This window comes from Schistocerca gregaria, chromosome 3, assembly GCF_023897955.1.
Source record: "Schistocerca gregaria isolate iqSchGreg1 chromosome 3, iqSchGreg1.2, whole genome shotgun sequence".
Lineage (NCBI taxonomy): Eukaryota > Metazoa > Arthropoda > Insecta > Orthoptera > Acrididae > Schistocerca > Schistocerca gregaria.
The window spans coordinates 496,406,791-496,425,647 of record NC_064922.1 but is presented as its reverse complement, the minus strand read 5'-3'; the positions used below and the strand labels follow the sequence as shown (position 1 = coordinate 496,425,647).

At 42.7% G+C, this 18,857-nt stretch overlaps 1 protein-coding gene across 5 annotated transcripts in view; it reads right to left on the bottom strand.

Moving 5' to 3' along the window:
- Positions 1–18,857, bottom strand: part of LOC126354065 (juvenile hormone esterase-like) — a 285,547-nt gene that overhangs the window by 250,022 nt on the left and 16,668 nt on the right. For 3 of the 5 annotated variants that reach the window (XM_050003434.1, XM_050003435.1, XM_050003433.1), the window contains exons 4-7: positions 16,354–16,539; positions 8,415–8,614; positions 3,521–3,671; positions 131–312 (exon numbers count right to left, since the gene is read on the bottom strand). The exons of the other annotated variants lie outside the window; for them this stretch is intronic. In XM_050003434.1, the coding sequence (XP_049859391.1) occupies positions 131–312; positions 3,521–3,671; positions 8,415–8,614; positions 16,354–16,539 (719 nt within the window). The remainder of the gene's footprint in view (positions 1–130; positions 313–3,520; positions 3,672–8,414; positions 8,615–16,353; positions 16,540–18,857) is intronic. 5 annotated transcript variants of the gene reach the window in all.

Genomic DNA, 18,857 nt, shown 5'->3' with positions numbered 1-18,857 from the left:
TAGTGATGGCTTGCCGCCCGTAAATAATGCTCAATTGGCAATGTAAGGTACGGTGCAAAATTTCAGACATGCGTGATCATTAGTCCTTTAGTTCTCCCACTGCACGCTAGTAGACGTAACTATTACTCACATACACCAGAGCGTCTGGATTATCTGCAGAGATAGTGTCGTTGCCGAAGTAGAACTCCCTCACTTTGGCTGCTGCAGCTTGTTGTTCCTCTACTGTTGACAGGTGCAGACAGGGTCCCACCGACTCCACGAACTGGTTGTTGAGAGTGTTGATCCTATCGGGCTGGTTAAGTATCCCAAAACCTGAACAAAAACAGACAGCAGTAAGTTCCGAAACTAGATTCGTGCACGATGCAGGTTTCAGCACGCTCAGGCCGTGTCTCACAGCATGGCCGTTACGGGCCACGGGCTAGGCCTGCTGAGCCGTCAAGCTGGCGAGCTGACAATGGAGTGATCTCAACTCTCATGTCGAAATCGGCAGTAATTCTTTTAGTTCTCATAGTTAGCGCCACTACAAGTATACAGTACAAATTTCATCTGCCAACACACACTGCAAGTCCATTTTCTGGCTTGACACATGCAAACTAAGGAAGTGATACCATGGTCATCGCTAGCTATTGTTGTTGCACACATGGTGCACATGATCGGGAATTGCAGCCGTAGCATTATCACTGCAGCACTCGGTGAGGAGGCTTTGTAAAGAACGAAAGCTGATTTGTATCTTGAGATTCTTCCGTTTGGTCCATGTTTGCGAAAAGAACAATATGGGATTGTGGGTTCGCCTTGCTGCAAAACACTATTGTTTAATGTTCGTTCCGTACCTAGTTTCAGCGACAATGCCGAAATCATCAGTAGGTTTTCCTTTATTTGAAAAGATTCAAACTTAGCATTGTTAGAAACATTACAAAATGTTATCATACGTGTACTGTTTGATTCCAGATATTGTATTATATGAATACTTTTATAACACCTAAATACTATAGAATTAAATGAATACCCTTAGTTGCTTACAGGCGTTGACATATGTCAACGGGGACAAATGAAAATATGTGCCCCGACCGGGACTCGAACCCGGGATCTCCTCCTTACATGGCAGACGCTCTATCCATCTCTTTATTTTTTAAATCTTATTTTGTTCGTTCTTGTTCGTTGCGGACGTCCCATGACAACGGTGAAGTTCGTTGTTGATTCATGCACTCAGTTTTTTTATTGCAGAGAGCAGCTAACCCTCTGACCGAACACGCTGAGTTACCGTGCCGGTTACCCATCTGAGCCACCGAGGACACAGAGGATAGAGTGACTGCAGGGATTTATCTCTGGCACGCCTCCCGCGAAAACCACATTCTCAATGTGTTGTCCCGCACTACATTCGTAGTGTCCCCGCCCATTATACTCATTACTCTCGGCGCGTTGCCGATTCCCGTAAGAGTTCGGGCACTGTTTGTGCATTCGCACAGAAGAAGATGGTCAAGTGGCCGGTGAACCTTAACTATATTATATATACTAAGATGGTATCTGTTCTTTCGGACATGTCCGAAAGAACAGATACTATCTTAGTATATACCTATTTACTTTTATGTCACAACATGGTTTCTACGTTTCTTGACGTTTTCCTGACATATTTCCTGTGTTTAGTTGTCGTTTCTTTAGTATACAGAATGTCATCTGGAACCTCATTAGCGGCTATTATTAATGTAATTAACGCAAAGCGTCGCTGTGTACAGATCAGTGTATTTTTTAGTCAGCGTCACAATGTTTTTTAGTTGCAATCACTGATACACCTATGTTTTATTTCCTCTGTTCCAAATCTGGTTATTTATTGAGACTCCATCCCCGAGCCTTGGTGGGTTCATCAGCACCGACCGACCGCCCCGTCCTCCGCCGCCAGTGGTGTGATTGGATACAGTATCTAGGGGTATGGGGATAGCACTTGAGATCAGAAATGGAGAGAGTCCTAGGCTAATGTTTCGGGTGGCATACTTTACACATCAAGGCACGACTGCTACATGAGTGCAAATGCGTTTCCGTTGTTCCCACCGTAGTTCCACGAGTATGACGTATCTGGTAACTGTGACGCCGCAGTCGCTTCATGCTCGACTTTTTCTCTTTTAGTGAAGCATGAAGGATATCAAGGCTAGTGGTGACTTACTGTAACCATGGAAGATGAGAAACGAGTAACAAGTCATTAAGGCCGATTCTCGAGATTAGATGGCCTAACGAAGCTGTGTTTTGTGAGACTGTACAGGGTGTAAGAGGAAAATTGCTTGACGCAGTGTACACAGTTCCAAATGTGTTCCATTACAGGAGTGATGACTGGAATAGCTCTCACACAGACACACACAGGGTGAGTCACCTAACATTACCACTGGAAACACCTACCAAACTACAACAAACACTGAATAACCAGTTATGCAGAACGAAAGTGAGAAGATGGGCTGGTGTAAATGGTTCATACAAACCACTGAGAAATGCACGGAAGTATGATTTCCAACACATACTTATGTGGTTTTAAATGTAAAAATAATAGTAGGTTACTATTTAAAAAAACCTAAGTACGTTCTGAAAAATCATACTTCCGTGCATTTCTCAGTGGTTTGTATTAACCATTTACACCAGCCCTTCTTCTCACTTTCGATATGCGGAATTGGTTATTCAGTGTTTGTTGTAGTTTGGGAGATGTTTCCAGTGGTCATGTTAGGTGAGTCGCCCTGTATAGAATGGTATTCGCTGATAACTGATAATTCATTATATTAGTACAGAATGATCCTCAGCCCTAATGGTTGCTTATGCCATTTGGACAGGTTGGACACTGCTCTTGAAAATGGATATAAAGCCGAAATCATGAGTCTTTGAAGTAACTGATAATAATTTACAAACTAATAACGGAAATTTCTTTCAAAAAAGGTGTGTATGTAGCGGCAATGCCACGAATCCGCGCCTAAACTTGCTAACTCGTGTACTCGCTCTCGTTTCTGAGCGAGTCTAGTCTACTTGTGGGTTGGGTTGTTTGGGGGAAGAGAGCAAACTGCGAGGCCATCGATCTGAGTCCACTTGTACCCGACAACACACGCCAGTGACAGATGGGCAGTGGCGACGACTCAGTATTCGAGCCTTGGAGCACACTGAGATAGAGTTCGTAATGACGTCATATCCCTCAAAAGAGTATACAGAGCTCATTTCTGATCAGTACTAAGCACCACCGTCGGGTGACCCTCTCTACCACACGGGCCAGGCCGCAAGCAAAGAGCTGGTGGGCTCAACCAGCACCATGTACAACTATAACCGAAATAGGAAAATAGGACCGCGCTTGCATTTACTCATTCATTTAGCAACGCGAGATTACATATGTAGGCCTCCTTAACCTTTAGTTATAATCACACTGTAGTTTACAATGAAACTATTAATATTTTATAGGTGATTACGGTATATCCCAGAAGTTTGTACTAATATAATTACATTGTTTTACGGATATTGTGCACTCCTCTGGTGCATAATTTTTGTAGATACGTACCAATTTCAGCGGAAGTGACGCCTGTCATGATGGGCACTTGCAGGAAACGGCCATCGATGAGCGGCTGGATTGGAGGTTCTGAGATGAAAGCACCCTCATGCTCTGCTTCGATGTGCGGTGACCAGAGAGCATACGAGTATAGCAGCTTCTCCTGAAACCAAAAACTTGTTCTCGGAATAGTTACATTTGTTACTTCCACATTGTAAACAGTGCATTAACAAAATGTGAGTCTATGAAAAATATTCTTCTTGTTCCCAGCTATTCTGGTGCTCGTAACCGGGCTCCTTATTGCCAGTCTCATGAAAATCTTGCGTTGTCTAAATATTTACTGCCACGAGTGGATCTACTTACACAGAATTACTATTACAGGCTTCTAGCCATTGTAGAGGAGACTTGACAGACGAAGTTCTAATAAGGAACCATGTAAGGTGTCAGGCAAATGCAACACCTTCCATGAAAACCCTGACATGATAAGCAAATCCAGTAGTACGTCACATAGCTCCGAATAAATCGTGACATTAAATTAACCAAAGTAATACGAGTAACGAGTGAGCAAATGGAATACCACAGACTAACAAAAGAATGCCTAAATGCATGTCGTACCTTCCCACCGTGAAACCGACGCAGTTCAGAGGGGAGAAACGAGAACAGAAGCCGAGAGCAGAACCGTGTTAAGCTAGAAGGCCCTACGATAAGGGACAGAATGGACACCCACGTCGGCAGCCTACCGCTAAGGCTACCACCCACACGTTTTAGCATGAGATTTTTTCGCGTCTCTGTTACGTCAAGGACCACCCCCCAGCCAATGTTAAAAGATAAAGCCCTCCAGAAAAACAGTTTAGATCTTACGATAACACAAAAATGGCCACTACCACCCGCAAGTTTTAGCGTGAGACTATTTCGCGTGTCTGTTACATTAGGACCACCCCCCAGCCCATGTTAAAAGATAGAGCCCTCCAGAAGAACACGATAACGCTAAAAGGACCACACCAGCTGCAGGTCTTAGCGTGAGACTTTTTCGCGTGTCTGTTACGTTGCAAACTTTAAAAACATTGCCCCACCACGAAAAGATAACGTTTCTCATTGGATAGACAGAATTTTTGTAGGCGGAGCTTAAGGTTAACATTGAGACCCTGATTGGTCAGATGAAAACACAGCCAGATAGTTTTTTTAAAACCAACTTCGGTAAATTGTAGTAAGGAAAAGTTAGGAGAGGAGAGTTAGTTCCGAGACGGCGAGCTGGATGGCTGTTGCGTCGGACGCCGCCCCCCTGACGAACACCGACAAGGTAATGAACGCACGCGATGCCGCAAAACAGCGCATAAAGCTTCACTCAGAACTGTAGAAGTCTCATCTGATACACCTCCTTTTTGCGTAATACTAGTGTCGATCGTCAATTAAAGCTCATGGTGTTCACATTTGCCACTTGAAGTAAAGATCTGAAACGCGATGATTTTTCTGTTATATAGTTATTGATAAGCCACATCAGCCACTGTAATTTACGGCAAGTTATATAAGTTATTAAAGATAATTGAGGGTCACTGTAGACCATTTTGATAGTTTTTCTCTTTTGTGAAACTTTATTTAAACCTAGATTATAGATGTGATATGGCGTAGTTCATACTTCGATCCATTGTCGAACTTGGAAACCCACCCAGGGAATATTCGTTCACATTTTTGTTGAACGCAGTTGGTTTTTACCATCCTGTATTGAAACATTTCCTTTTATCAATAGTGCAATTTATAAACAATGTTTTGTGAGTAGAATAAAATTTCCAGTGGTAAACTTAACTGCTTTTTCGACGTTATTTTACCAGCTAACTAAAAATAGGAAAGCCTTGAACCCCTTCCTCTAAATTTAGTTAGTATTAAGATTCTTTTACAGGAAGTGCAGTGGAGCTGACACTGAGATCATTTAGTATTTGGTTATATCATCGCTAGTCTCACTGAACTCTTCTGAATTCTACATGTCATGTGTGGTCTGGCGTCTCCTTACCAGCAACAGGTCCCAGGTTCAAACTAGTCAATTCCCTAAAAAAACACGCTCAGAGCGTCGTTGCGCGAAAGTGGTAGGGAGCCACGATATAAGACAAACATACACCACTATGAATGTTTAGAACCGTACCCATTAGGGCAACGTTTGAATATGAAATTAGTTTGAAGATCGGATAACTTTTAAATATCACACTTCAAGGTATGCACATCAACTGGGAGGACTCAGTCACCGTTCTAATTATGACACCACATATCATTTTCATTTGACTACAGCAACGGCTGCAAGAAACTGGGACACTGCTCAAAAGAATTAGGGATATATGGCTTTGGGGGGCTGCCGTGCTCCACTGGGCAGAAGTTGAGGACTGTGTTTGTTACCAAATTATACCTTTATCTTTCACAAATTAATCCATTAATATTTGTATAACTGCGCTTTGTAATTTTATAGGTAATGATAACTTATTTTAATTTATCCCTCTAATTTGTGTCCCCTATTACAATTGTAGGTTTGAAGGTGATCAAGTGATGATCGAAACCGGTCACTTTTTAATAAATGTACCTTACGATCTGGAGTATTATAATTAATTTTAAATAAAATCAAGTGTATGGGCAGACCATTTGCTATGTTGTACATACTATTACGCTCTACCAGCATCGTGATGCTAAATGTATATTCAGTTTCAGAGACGGAACGTGCTATCCCTCTGCCGATAAATACTGTCGTCCTCTTAAACTCCGTAGCGTCCCTGTTCAGTTCTCAAACAGCCCAGTGTGAGTTTACACGTTAGATAAGGGCCAGAACCGCCAAGTGTCAGCATCCGAAAGTCGTCTAATGGTATGTACGTTTTCACTAAACATACTGAAGTGACAAAGTCAAGGAATAGCGATATGTACTTATGCAGACTGCGATAGTATCGCGTACAAAAGGTATAAGAGGGTGGTGCAATTTTTACTTAACTGATTCATGTGAAAAGGCTTCCGACTTGATGATGGTCGCACGACGGAAATTAGAAGACTCGGAACGCAGAATGGCAGTTGGAGCTAGAAGAATGCTACACTCCACTTCGGAAACCGTTAGGGAATTCAATATTCCGAGACGCACAGTGTCAATAGCGCGCCGAGAATATCACATTTCAGGCCTTACCTCTCACCACTTGACAAGGCAGTGGGCGGCAGCCGTCGTTTACCGAACCGAGCGCAGTGGCGTTTGCGTAGAGTTGTCAATTTGTAAGAATACTGCGTGAAATTATTGCAGAAATCAATGTACGGTGAACGACGAACATATGTTAGTGCGGCGAAAGTTTTCGTTAGTGGGCTATGGCATCGGACGCCCGATGCGGCTGCCTTTGCTAGCAGCACTAATAGCCCCTGCGCCTCTCCTGGGCTCGTGAACATATCGTTTGGACCCCAGACGACTGGAAAACCGTGGCCTGGTCAGATCAGACCCGCTTTCAGCTGGTAAGAGCTGATCTTAGGGTTAGAGTGCGGCGGTGCAGCAGACCCCACGACGCCAAGTTGTCCATAATAGAGTGGGCTGTGTTTATATTAAATGGAATGGGTCCTCTGGTTCAGGTGAATCGATCATTGACTGGGAATGATTATGTTCGGCTGCTTGGAGACCATTTGCAGCCACTTATGCACTTCATTTTCCCAAACATGCCACTGGTCAACAGTTGTTCGTGATTGGTTTGAAGGATATTGTGGACAATTCCAGCGAATTATTTGCCCACCCAAAGCGCCTTGCATGTTTCCCAACGAACATTTATGGGACATAATCGAGAGGTCAGTTCGTGCACAAATCGTGCTGCGGTAACACTTCCGCAGTTGCGGTCGGCTATAGAGGGGCATTGGCTCAATGTTTCTGCAGGGGACTTCCAACGACTTGTTGAGTCCACAGCACGACGAGTTGCTGCACTCGCCGGGCAGTAGGGCGTCAGGCACGATATTAGGAGGTGTCCCATGGCTTTTGTCACCTAAGTGTATATTCTGCTAATTGATTATTTTTATTTCACCCTAATTCTAATTCTGCCACTCCAGCCACTCTCACGCCCTCCTCCTCCACAGGAGAGGTGAAATGTGTAGGGAACAGCACCAATGAACGAATGACCACAAAAACGTTTAGATATGACAATAACACCTATCATTCATACTAATTCTCTCTATCAACAACTTCTCATACCTACTTATGCACGTAGAAATGCTATGCATTTCTAATCCCAGATTTACATACAGACAGAAGATGATCGATATGAGTACCACTTTTTTTAAAACTGTTCCACACATTCCAAACTTATGCTTTAGACGTGACTCCCTTCCCAATCCGACCCTATACCTCCGCCATGAGCCAGATGGCTACAGAACTGTTACCATTCAGCCAGGCAACAATGAATACTATGAATGTGACACGGAAATTCGCCGTTTTGGACTATCTTGCGTCAACCCGTCAGATCCCAAATTCCAACCTAACTCACTCCCGCCTACCACCTAGGAGTGAAATGCCACAGAAATTCCATCAGTCAGATGAGCACCATTGAAAACCACGGATTCTTCACACGTCAGTTCGTTTACGATTACTTTTACGTATCTTCCCCTCCATATCCCACCTTATCGATAAGGATGCGATGGCAGTTTTACCCCAACAACGTATTTTTACTGATAGTCAATCATATGTGTTACAAATTTTCATGAAATTGTTCCAGGCGATCCTGCAGTATGCTGCTGTAACCGACACATACATACATATGATAAGGATACTGTCTCTGCTGCTGGAGTGATACCAATTAAACATATATTTTGCATATACTTCAGAACATTAATCCCTTTAGTCATTATGTGAATGTGGATTTGTCGAAAATGCACCATTAGATGATGCTATGACTGCCAAAATCATACATCAAACCTCGTCTGTCAGTATGAGTGAGCTGTCCACCAGCAGGTCCGTAGCGTTGACAGAGCGCAGGAAGTCCACCAGCTGCTGGGAGTCATCCGTCTCGAAGCCCAGGGCAGCCCCCAGTCTGAAGGCGTTCCTACGAGCCGCTTCCAGGGGAGCTGAGGACCCGATGAAGTTACCGCTCTGGATAATCAGCCGCGAGAACAGGCCTGTCGGAATGACAAACAGTCGAAAGAAATAGGTTCCCTGAGACATGCCATGAATGAGATATTTACTTCGTATTTCAAATTGACCAATAACGTGTCACTCTCACAATGTTTTCCCTTATATTTCGTCGCACTAGGTCTTGTAGCTATTTACTTCGTATGTACACTGCTGGCCATTAAAATTGGTACACCAAGAAGATGATAAATGGGTATTCATTGGACAAATGTATTATACTAGAACTGACATGTGATTACATTTTCACGCAATTTGGGTGCATAGATCCTGAGAAATCAGTACCCAGAAAAACCACCTCAGTCCGTAACAGCGGCCTTGATACGCCTGGGCATTGAGTCAAACACGGCTTGGATGGCGTGTACAGGTACAGCTGCCCATACAGTTTCAACACGATCCCACAGTTCATCAAGAGTAGTGACGACCCAGTTGCTCGGCCACCATTGACCAGACTTTTTCAATTCGTGAGAGATCTGGAGAATGACCTGCCACAGGGCAGCAGTCGAACATTTTCTGTATCCAGAAAGGCCCGTAGAGGACCTGCAACATGCGGACGTGCATTATACTGCTGAAATGTATGTTTTCGCAGGGATCGAATTAAGGGTAGAGCCACGGGTAGTAACATATCTGAAATGATCGTCCACTGTTCAAAGTGCAGTCAATGCGAACAACAGGTGACCGAGACGTGTAACCAATGGCACCCTATACCATCACACCGTGTGATACGCCAGTATGTCGATGAGGAATACACGCTTCTAATGTGCGTTCTCAGCGATGTCGCCAAACATGGATGCGACCGTCATGCCGTGAACAAAACCTGGATTCAACGGAAAAATGACGTTTTGCCATTAGTGCACCCAGGTTCGTCGTTGAGTGCACCATCGCAGGCCCTCCTGTCTGTGATGCAGCGTCAAGAGTAACCACAGCCATGGTCTCCGAGCTGATAGTCCATGCTGCTGCAAACGTCGTCGAACTGTTCGTGGAGATGATTGTCGTCTTGCAAACGTCCCCATCTGTTAACTCAGGGATCGAGACGTGGCTGCACGAACCGTTACAGTTACAGCCATGCGGATAATATGCCTGTCATCTCGACTGCTAGTGATACGAGGCCGTTGGGACCTAGAACGGTGTTCCGTATTACCCTCCTGAACCCACCGATTAAATAATCTGCTAACAATCATTGGACCTCAAGCAACGAGAGCAGCAATGTCGCGATACGATAAACCGCAATCGCGATAGGCTACAATCCGACCTTTATTAAAGTCGGAAACGTGATGGTACGCATTTCTCCTCCTTACACGAGGCATCACAACAACGTTTCACCAGGCAACGCCGGTCAATTGGTGTTAGTGTATGAAAAATCGGTTAGAAACTTTCCTCATGTCAGCACGTTTTAGGTGTCGTCACCGGCGCCCACCTTGTGTGAATGCTCTGAAAAGCTTATCATTTGCATATCACAGCATCTTCTTCCTGTCGGTTAAATTTCGCGTCGGTAGCATCTCATCTTCGTGGTGTAGCAATTTTAATGGCCAGCAGTGTATTCTGAATTGACCAGTAACGTGTCAGTATCGTAGCACTAGGTCTTGTACTGGGTGACAGTACGTTAGGACGTTCAAACTGCACCGTTGTATGCGTATGCGCATGGCTTGGTTTAGCGACGAAGTCCGCTTTCATTTGGATGGTTTCGTCAATAAACAAAATTGGTACATTCTGAGACTGAGAATCCTCATTCCGAGATCGAGAACACGCTCAATGGAGGACTGTGTGGTGTGCAAATGTCCAGTCACGGAATAATCGGTGCGATATTCCTTGATGGAACGGTGACCACCGAAAGGTACGTGAGTATTTTGGAAGATGATTTCATCCCCATTTCCGAAGTGACCCCGATTTCGACAAGATGTGGTTCATGCAAGGCGGAATTCGACCCCATCGAAGCAGGAGAGCGTTTGATGTCCTGGAGGATCACTTCGGGGACCGCATTCTAGCTGTAGGGTACCAGAGGCCATTGGCATGGGCCTCGATTGGCAGCCATGTTCTCCAAATCTGAACATGTGACTCCTTTTTTGGGGCTACATTTAAGGCAATGTGTACAGCAATAACCTCAAAACCATTGCTGAGCTGAAAACAGCCATTCAGGAGACCTTCGAGAGCATCGCTGTTCCGACACTTCAGCGGGTCATGCAGAATTTCGCTATTCGTCTGCGCCACATCATCGCCACTGATGGTATCGAACATGTAATAACCTAAATCCGAATATCTCTAGTGATGTTTACATGTTGAATAAAATGTGTGCACGCCGTAGTTTGTACATAATTTCCGTTTTTTTTTTCTTGCAGTACAATAGCTGTCACCCTGTATTTCGTAGGAAGCTAAATTCAGTTGTTCGTCGTCTCAATTCACTTGGCAATATGAACCATTGCTTTAACGACAATATGAACCATGTCCCCCTCCGTTGCAGAGTGAACAACGCGACAGACCTCCAAGCGGCGGCCTCAGGTTCGAAACCCGTTACTGTCAGGGTCTTTTCCTTTGTGGGAGAACTGCCCTGGGGTGCGTTCCGCCTCATGATGCCAACTGAGAAGCTACCTGGTTCAGAGGTAGCAGCCCCAAGGTCGAAACGTCGACAAGGGCCGTGGGTGCGGAGTGCTGATCCCATGCCCTTCCATGCCGCATCCGATGACGAATGTCAGGTCTACACGGCGGTCGGTCGACTATCGCGTCGTTTGCAATGCCTGATCATGTGGTTTCCTTTCCACATCAACAATATGACTTAGTGTATACATGAAGCTCTCAGTTTTCTCCAACCGTTTTAAAAGAAGGTTAGAGAAACCATGTCAGTCCCGAATTTTTCGTAGCACATTTTATGGCTTAATGGGCATTTATGAGATTTACATGTGACAATGCTCACCCATCACCAAATACTGAACATAGAACACATAGCTGCTAGACTACATGAGAAGAAAGGAAATTTCTTGTTTCTTCACTTACATCCGAATTCACATGTGATGTATGAGTTTTAAGATGAAAGTTTCTGACTTCTTTTTGTCTTATGAAGCAGAAGCGATGAAAGACGGCAAGGAACACAAGAACGTTGTTCAAATACAGAAAGGAAAAATATGAGCGTTATACCGTCTTTTGCGAATGTGAAACGTATTATTTAGACCAAAAATGTCTCGGGTTATTTAAATGCATCATCGTTGGTCTATGTTTTTGACTCCTTACATAATTTCTATGTGTCTATGTTATTGCTTTTCTAGTGGATATCAAATATTGGAGGATTTGAAGAAAATATGTGAACATAAAACGCAAGGCCTTCATAGACTCTATAAAAATGTCTTCCTTTGGCCAAGTATAGGGACGGTAAATGCAACTGCAGACGATGAGGTTTTCTGCAGATAATTTTTATCTTATTGTAGTAAATACGTTCTACGAACTCACGAAATTCGAGCCTAGAATTTCATCAAGAATACGCCCTAGGATCCTGCAACAGAGGGCTGCGCATCCGTTCTCTTACCCTTTTTGTAAGCAGGAATAACTTGCACCATTTCCCAGCGTGAGAGATTCTCGATAACTGCTAGCTAGGAAAGAGGTTGATTCCTTCACTTAGTACAAAATATAAGGGAAGTACATGTTTTTGAACAAGATTATAATATTTGTGAAATTCTTTGACACTTAATAACCAGTAACGTACATGTCGTTGCCCAGTCTTGCCATAGTAGCCCACGCTAAGTTGTTAATGCAGTAATACTTCAGTATTAAATCAAGCGCATAAAAATTTTCATTACTGTGTTATTTCATTGTATGTATGTCTGGTTTGCTTCTGAGCACCGAATACATCTTTGAACTGAATAGAGTGTGACAGTTTGAATTACTGTTCCGTTTTCTTTACTGTAGAATAGAGTTATTGGGACTAAGTTTTCCAATCATATTTTTTTACGGTCGTGTGACAAATTTTAATTGATGATGTCAGATGAGATCAATGTAGTTGCAAAGACCAGGGGTGCAGATACGGACTTGTCAGGCGATAATAACCAGATACAGATGAAAAATGAAGCAGGCAGCAGTGAGACTTTGAAAAATTCCAGAACAGGGAACTGCAGTTCGCAGTAAACATTGGAAATCCAGGTGCTGAATCGTCACCTATTCCGCATACACCCACACGAGAAGAATATATGTCTGAGTCTAATGTGTTCCCAACGTTAACGGAAATCTTGTAGATAAGGCAACCACGGCTATGAGTTATGATCTAGGATATTAACAAACCGTTTCAGCCGTACTTAGCCCTTTACTTTTAGATCACTACCGGTTTCAGGGCACTAGGAGCCACATCTTAAGGTGAAAATCTGCATAACAATAAATCAAGAAGGAATAACCACCTCTCACATCCACTGATGCTTTCTAAAATTATTTTAAGATTTTTAAAAAAAATTTCAACTTTTACATAAGAATATTAAAATTTTTGTACTCGCATAACGGAAACATTATAGCTAAAAGCTCAGAACTTTGGACTCAACATTCATTGTCCATCAGAATAAAACACAGCTAAAATGCGATGTGTTATTGAATAAAAACAGCCGAATGCATGGATTCCAATTCCAAATGGTGGATGGGACCATGGATGTGTGTGATGTCCTTAGGTTAGTTATGTTTAATTAGTTCTGAGTCTAGATGACTGATGACCTCAGATGTTAAGTCCCATTGTTCTTAGAGCCATTTGAAACATTTGACTAGATTATAGACTACACATAACGCATATGCGCACTGCAGAGTGTCTAACCCTGTCGCCTCTCAGGCGCATAGCGTCAGAGAATGGTGCGATAATACGGACAAAGAAATTTATTGAAACAGAATTTCGTTTAATGTAGGTAAATTCTTACAAAGAAGAAAAGAGCAACCAGCCCCTATTAATACTGCTATTTATTTAGGTAAATATCGCCGTTACCGGTTTCGAACTGGCAAGTTCATCATCAGACGGCTGTTCACATGATTTTCAAGATACACTTTAAATTGTCGTCCGTTTTAGATTTTTATTATTCCACCTTGACGAAGTTTTTTTTGTGTGTTGTTGCCCTACGGTAGAAAAAACAGCATTAGAAGCGCCCTATTTGAAAATAACTAACCTCAAAACAATGAAATACAGCGTAAATAAATATGTGAGTTTAAGTGGTTATGGTACGTGCATCGAAAATTCCGTGCGATTTTGTTGCGAAGTTGCAGGATTGTATTTTTCGAATATCTCTTAATATATCCAGCACTTATGTAATTTATATTTATATATATTTATATGTAATTTACATTTCCCGTGGTGTTATGTGGCTGTTTCGTGGACACATTATAAAAGCAACCAAACACTTGAACAATTGGCTGGGGACATGGCAACCAGTGCTGGAAACTCTCACAACATGAACAAGTGAGAACAAGACGGGCCGCAACAATTTTTTACCCTGCGCAAAGACTCAGAGGCGAGGTCTCGAAATGTCGGTCAGCCATTGGATGGAACTGCAAAATAGCGCCTCAGTGACAACGCTGATGCATCGGAAAAGTCGGGTAGTCTGTGATCAACCATGAGATGCATTCTGGCAGATAATTCAGTCCCTCTGACAGAGAAAGATCAAGAGGAGCTGAGGCAGCCAAGGAGAGAATGAGGAGACGGTGATGAGGCAGTGAGTTTGTCTTCTAGGGCCATGAGCCATGCTATCCTATTGCCAACTTAATCAGGAGTGTCAGATGATTATTTCTATTCCAGTGTTTATTGTCATTTTTCAAACTGTTGATGACTTAAATAGGTGGTTCTGAGCACTATGGGACTTAACATCAATGGTCATTAGTCCCCTAGAACTTAGAACTACTTAAACCTAACTAACCTAAGGACATCACACAACACCCAGCCATCACGAGGCAGAGGAAATCGCTGACCCCGCCGAGAATCGAACCCGGGAACCCGGGCGTGGGAAGCGAGAACGCTACCGCGTGACCACGAGATGCGGGCACTTAAATAGAGTTTCGAGGAAGTGATTGCGAACAAATTCTTTTTTATTTCCTTTTTGTAGATATTGCTGATGTAATTTTGCAGTCTCAGTGTGTATCTTCGCCAACGGCCTTGCCGCAGTGGTAACACCGGGTCCCGTCAGATCACCGAAGTTAAGCGCTGTCGAGCTGGGCTAGCACTTGGATGAGTGACCATCCGGTCTGCCGAGCGCTGTTGGCAAGCGGGGCGCACTCAGGCCTTGTGAGGCAAACTGAGGAGCTACTTGATTGACATGTAGCTGCTCCGCTCATACGGCTGGTATGCTTACCAGACGCCCCTCCTTATCCGCATCCAGTGAAGCCGGTGGGCTAAGGACGACACGGCGGCCGGTCGGTACTGTTGGGCCTTCCAAGGCCTGTTCGAAGGTAGTATTTTTAAGTGTGTATCTTCACATTAAACTTGTCACGTGATATTAACATTCAATAGCCTTTATTCCTCTATTCCCCGTTTTACAAATCCATACGTGCACCTTCCTTTCAAGGCTCTGGCAGGAATAGAGCAGAGCTATTACCTTAATTAACTGCTGAATCATCCTTAGCTACCACGTCCTTTGACTTTTAGATGGTGTGTCGGTCGAACCACATGTAATTAAGTGTGGTTAGTATCAGTTTTAAATCAAACTTTCCTCACTGGTCTGCTTTTTTAAGTAGACTCCCTCAGCTGCGTGAAGGTGCAGCGTACCACCAACCTGGCTGGACAGTTCTATTCACGGGATGGCCAGAAACAGTCTGAAAAGCTTATGAGAATGTTGAAGGGTAAGTTGTGATGATAAATAAGTATTAGGAACAAAATTCGATACATTGCGCCACTTCCGAATTAATTAATATTGAAGTTAGCCAATCAGACCATTGCACGATTAAATTCGAGCGCCCCGCTGAGTAAGAGTACAATTATTGTCAATTGTTCTCAAAGAGTAGATGGTAGCACATGAGACCACGCAGCTTTGACTCGGGTTCTATCCTTATTACTATCTCATGCCCAATTTTTATATCGCTCTCTTGTTCGGTTTTAGAAAACCAAACGAAAACCACTTTTGGCGACACCGTCTCTGGAGGGTTGCTTGAATTTGTGCAACCAAAGGCATGATTGGCTTCAGTGTCAGTTAATTCGGAAACGGCACAACGTGTCGAGTTTTTTCTTAACAATTATATCTCATAATAATCTATCCTGCAACGCACTTAAAAATTTTCAGACTGTTTCTCACCACCCTGTGTAAGTAATAACAATTCGAAATTCGGCATATGATGGCAATCATTTTCATGTTCAAAATAGGTAAATCCTAAGTTCTAAATACTGCAAATTCTCGAAACTATTAATCGGATTTTGAAAAGTGAAGCGCTTAAATGACCTTTAATTTGTCTCTTTTAGATCTATATATTAGCAGCATTAGTTACTACCATTTGCAAAAGCTAAGTTGATACGATATTGGCGTGCTTTACACAGATGTGAAAAGAATTTTTTCACAACTCATTTGGGCAAAGACGGAATTACGTAATCTTATACAGTTGAGGAAATGTTTGAACTGGACAGCTTAGCTTATTCACTCCGTATATTTTGACACCTGAAATACTGTTTCTCGTATGTTCCTTGCGACTGAAAGATAGGCTCGGGAAGTAAGTAACACATTGCTAACGGCTTTGTTTCATTTACGGTAGCCACCTGGCCTATATGAATGTGTCTTGAATAACATTACGAACCAACCTGAGGAAAGAGGAGAGACGAGATGCAATGAGACAGCCATGCCTCCCGCACTCTGCCCCTGCAGGGTGACGAGGTCTGGGTCGCCACCGAAGCTGGCGATGTTCTGCTTCACCCAGGTCAGCGCCAGGTGCTGATCCTTCACTCCTGCGTTGCCGGGAACGACCTCATCTCCGGTGCTCAGGAAGCCTGCAGCGAAATTTGGCACTGTTACTCGTGTGTCCATGTTCCATGGATAGAGGCTGTTCTGCAGCTTAAAAAGTGTGTAGCTTACTTTCTTCCATCCAAGCACCTTCACAGTAAGCAATTTTCTAAATGGAACATAACAGGTATAGCTGACAGAGAAAGAAAGGAGTTAATGAGTATGGTCCCATCGATGTTGCCGAAATTAGAGCAATTGGACGGCGTTTCCGAAAAAAATCGACTTCTGTTGTTTTAAAGATACATTTTCTGACATTTGGTGAAGTTATTTTGTGAAACAAGGGAAAGTTTTAACCAGTGTCGCATAAAAAGAGATTTTCTCCCCCTTGCAGGTACATTGTGGCGCCAAGTTGCTTCGAATGTTACGCACTTAGGTCTACGTCAACCAAAAGATGCATACGTGTCGTGGACCACGAAAACATACTTTAAATGGTTAGTTACATGTCCCATAGGTTAATGAATGATTCTTTCATCGACATAATGTGGAACGAGTTATTTTACATGGTGCGTGTACATAAGCACAACGAGAACATTATTTTAGTCGCAATCAAGCAACTATACTTAAAAACGACGTTTTTTTTCTCTGGCTAACGATTTTTAAGAAGAAATTTATCAGTGTAAAAGACGGAGTCGGCCAGGAGAAATTATTTAAATTTGATTTGAAACTTACTTTCCTGCATGTCAGACTTTTATGTTACTAAGCAAGTGATCAGAGATTTTTGTTGCCTCACATTGAAATCCTTTCTGAGTCACTAAGAACTTTAATAATGAGTAGCAAAGGTCATTTTTTCCTCTTGTGTCATAGGAATGAACATCACTGTTCTTTTCGAATTATGATGGATTACTTACGACGAGCCGGCCGCGGTGGTCTCGCGGTTCTAGTCGCGCAGTCCGGAACCGTGCGAGTGCTACGGTCGCAGGTTCGAATCCTGCCTCGGGCATGGGTGTGTGTGATGTCCTTAGGTTAGTTAGGTATAAGTAGTTCTAAGTGCTAGGGGACTGATGACCACAGCTGTTAAGTCCTATAGTGCTCAGAGCCATTTGATTTACGACGAATTGCGTTAGAGAATATATTCTATTGTGATGGAGCAGTTAAAATGCCCAGCTACTTGAAGAGGTATCTACATGACTCTGTGGGTGAACACTAAATATTATTCCTACCACTAACTTTTGTGCAATCAGTGCTCTCTTTCTAAGTGACGATTTACCCCAGAATTCTACCTGGTTTACTTACTGTTGCTCATATGCTACCTCAGCTGTTACTTTCTGCCTGATGACATTTTTTGTAAGTCTCACTTCTGCTCGCTGAATATTAAGTAGGTATAAGGAATAAGAATGGACCCAATATTGAACCCTGTGGGACTCCTAATGTGATTTCTCTCCAGTCATTAAAATTTTCGACCCTTCCATTATTGTTTGAAAGATTCAGTGCAACTTTTTGCATTCTGTTTGTTAAGTATGAGTCCAAACAGCTGTGCATAAAACTGTAAATACCAAAAAACTTGCGTTTTTCTAACAGTGTAACATGATCTACACAATCAAATGCCTTGGAAAAATATTTATTATTTAAGGCTTATACGATTTGATGAGTGGATATAGAAACAACAGTCTCAGTCGAGCAACCGTTCTGGAATCCAAACAGCGATATGCTAACTACATTGTTCCACCTTTTGTGTCATTACTTTTTTTAATACTTTGAAAAAATATGTCAGTAAGAAAACTGGACAAGAACTGTTCAAGTCTGTTTTATCACCGATCTTGTGATGAGGTCTAACATCTGCATATTTTAACCTGTCTGGAAAAATTTCCTGTCTTAGTGATGCATAACATATATATATCACTAAGAATGTTACTCATTAAACTGGAACAATTTCTCAGAATTCTGCCCGAAATTCCAATAACACCAAACGAGCTTTTGTTTTTTAAAATTTTTATAGTTCTGTTGATTTCAATGAAGGATCTTGGTGCTATTTATAGTTGCTTCACGTTTTCTGAAATGACATCAGCAAGTCATTCTCCTGGTTATTCAACTGAACCATATAATCATTTCTTTCTAAATTTAGAGAGTGACCATATTGAAAGTTATCGCAGCCTGTGAATTAACAGTCACAACATTGGCGTTTAGTTTAATTGTTATGGTATCTTGTACACTGACTGGCTGTTCTATCTCCATGTCTCCCGTTTGACACTAATCGATGTAATTTTAACCTTGTAATCTGCACTATTTATTTCTGTCAGAACTTGCATACTTCTGGACATTCTAATGGCATTCCTTAAAATACAACAGAATGTTTTGTAGTATGCAA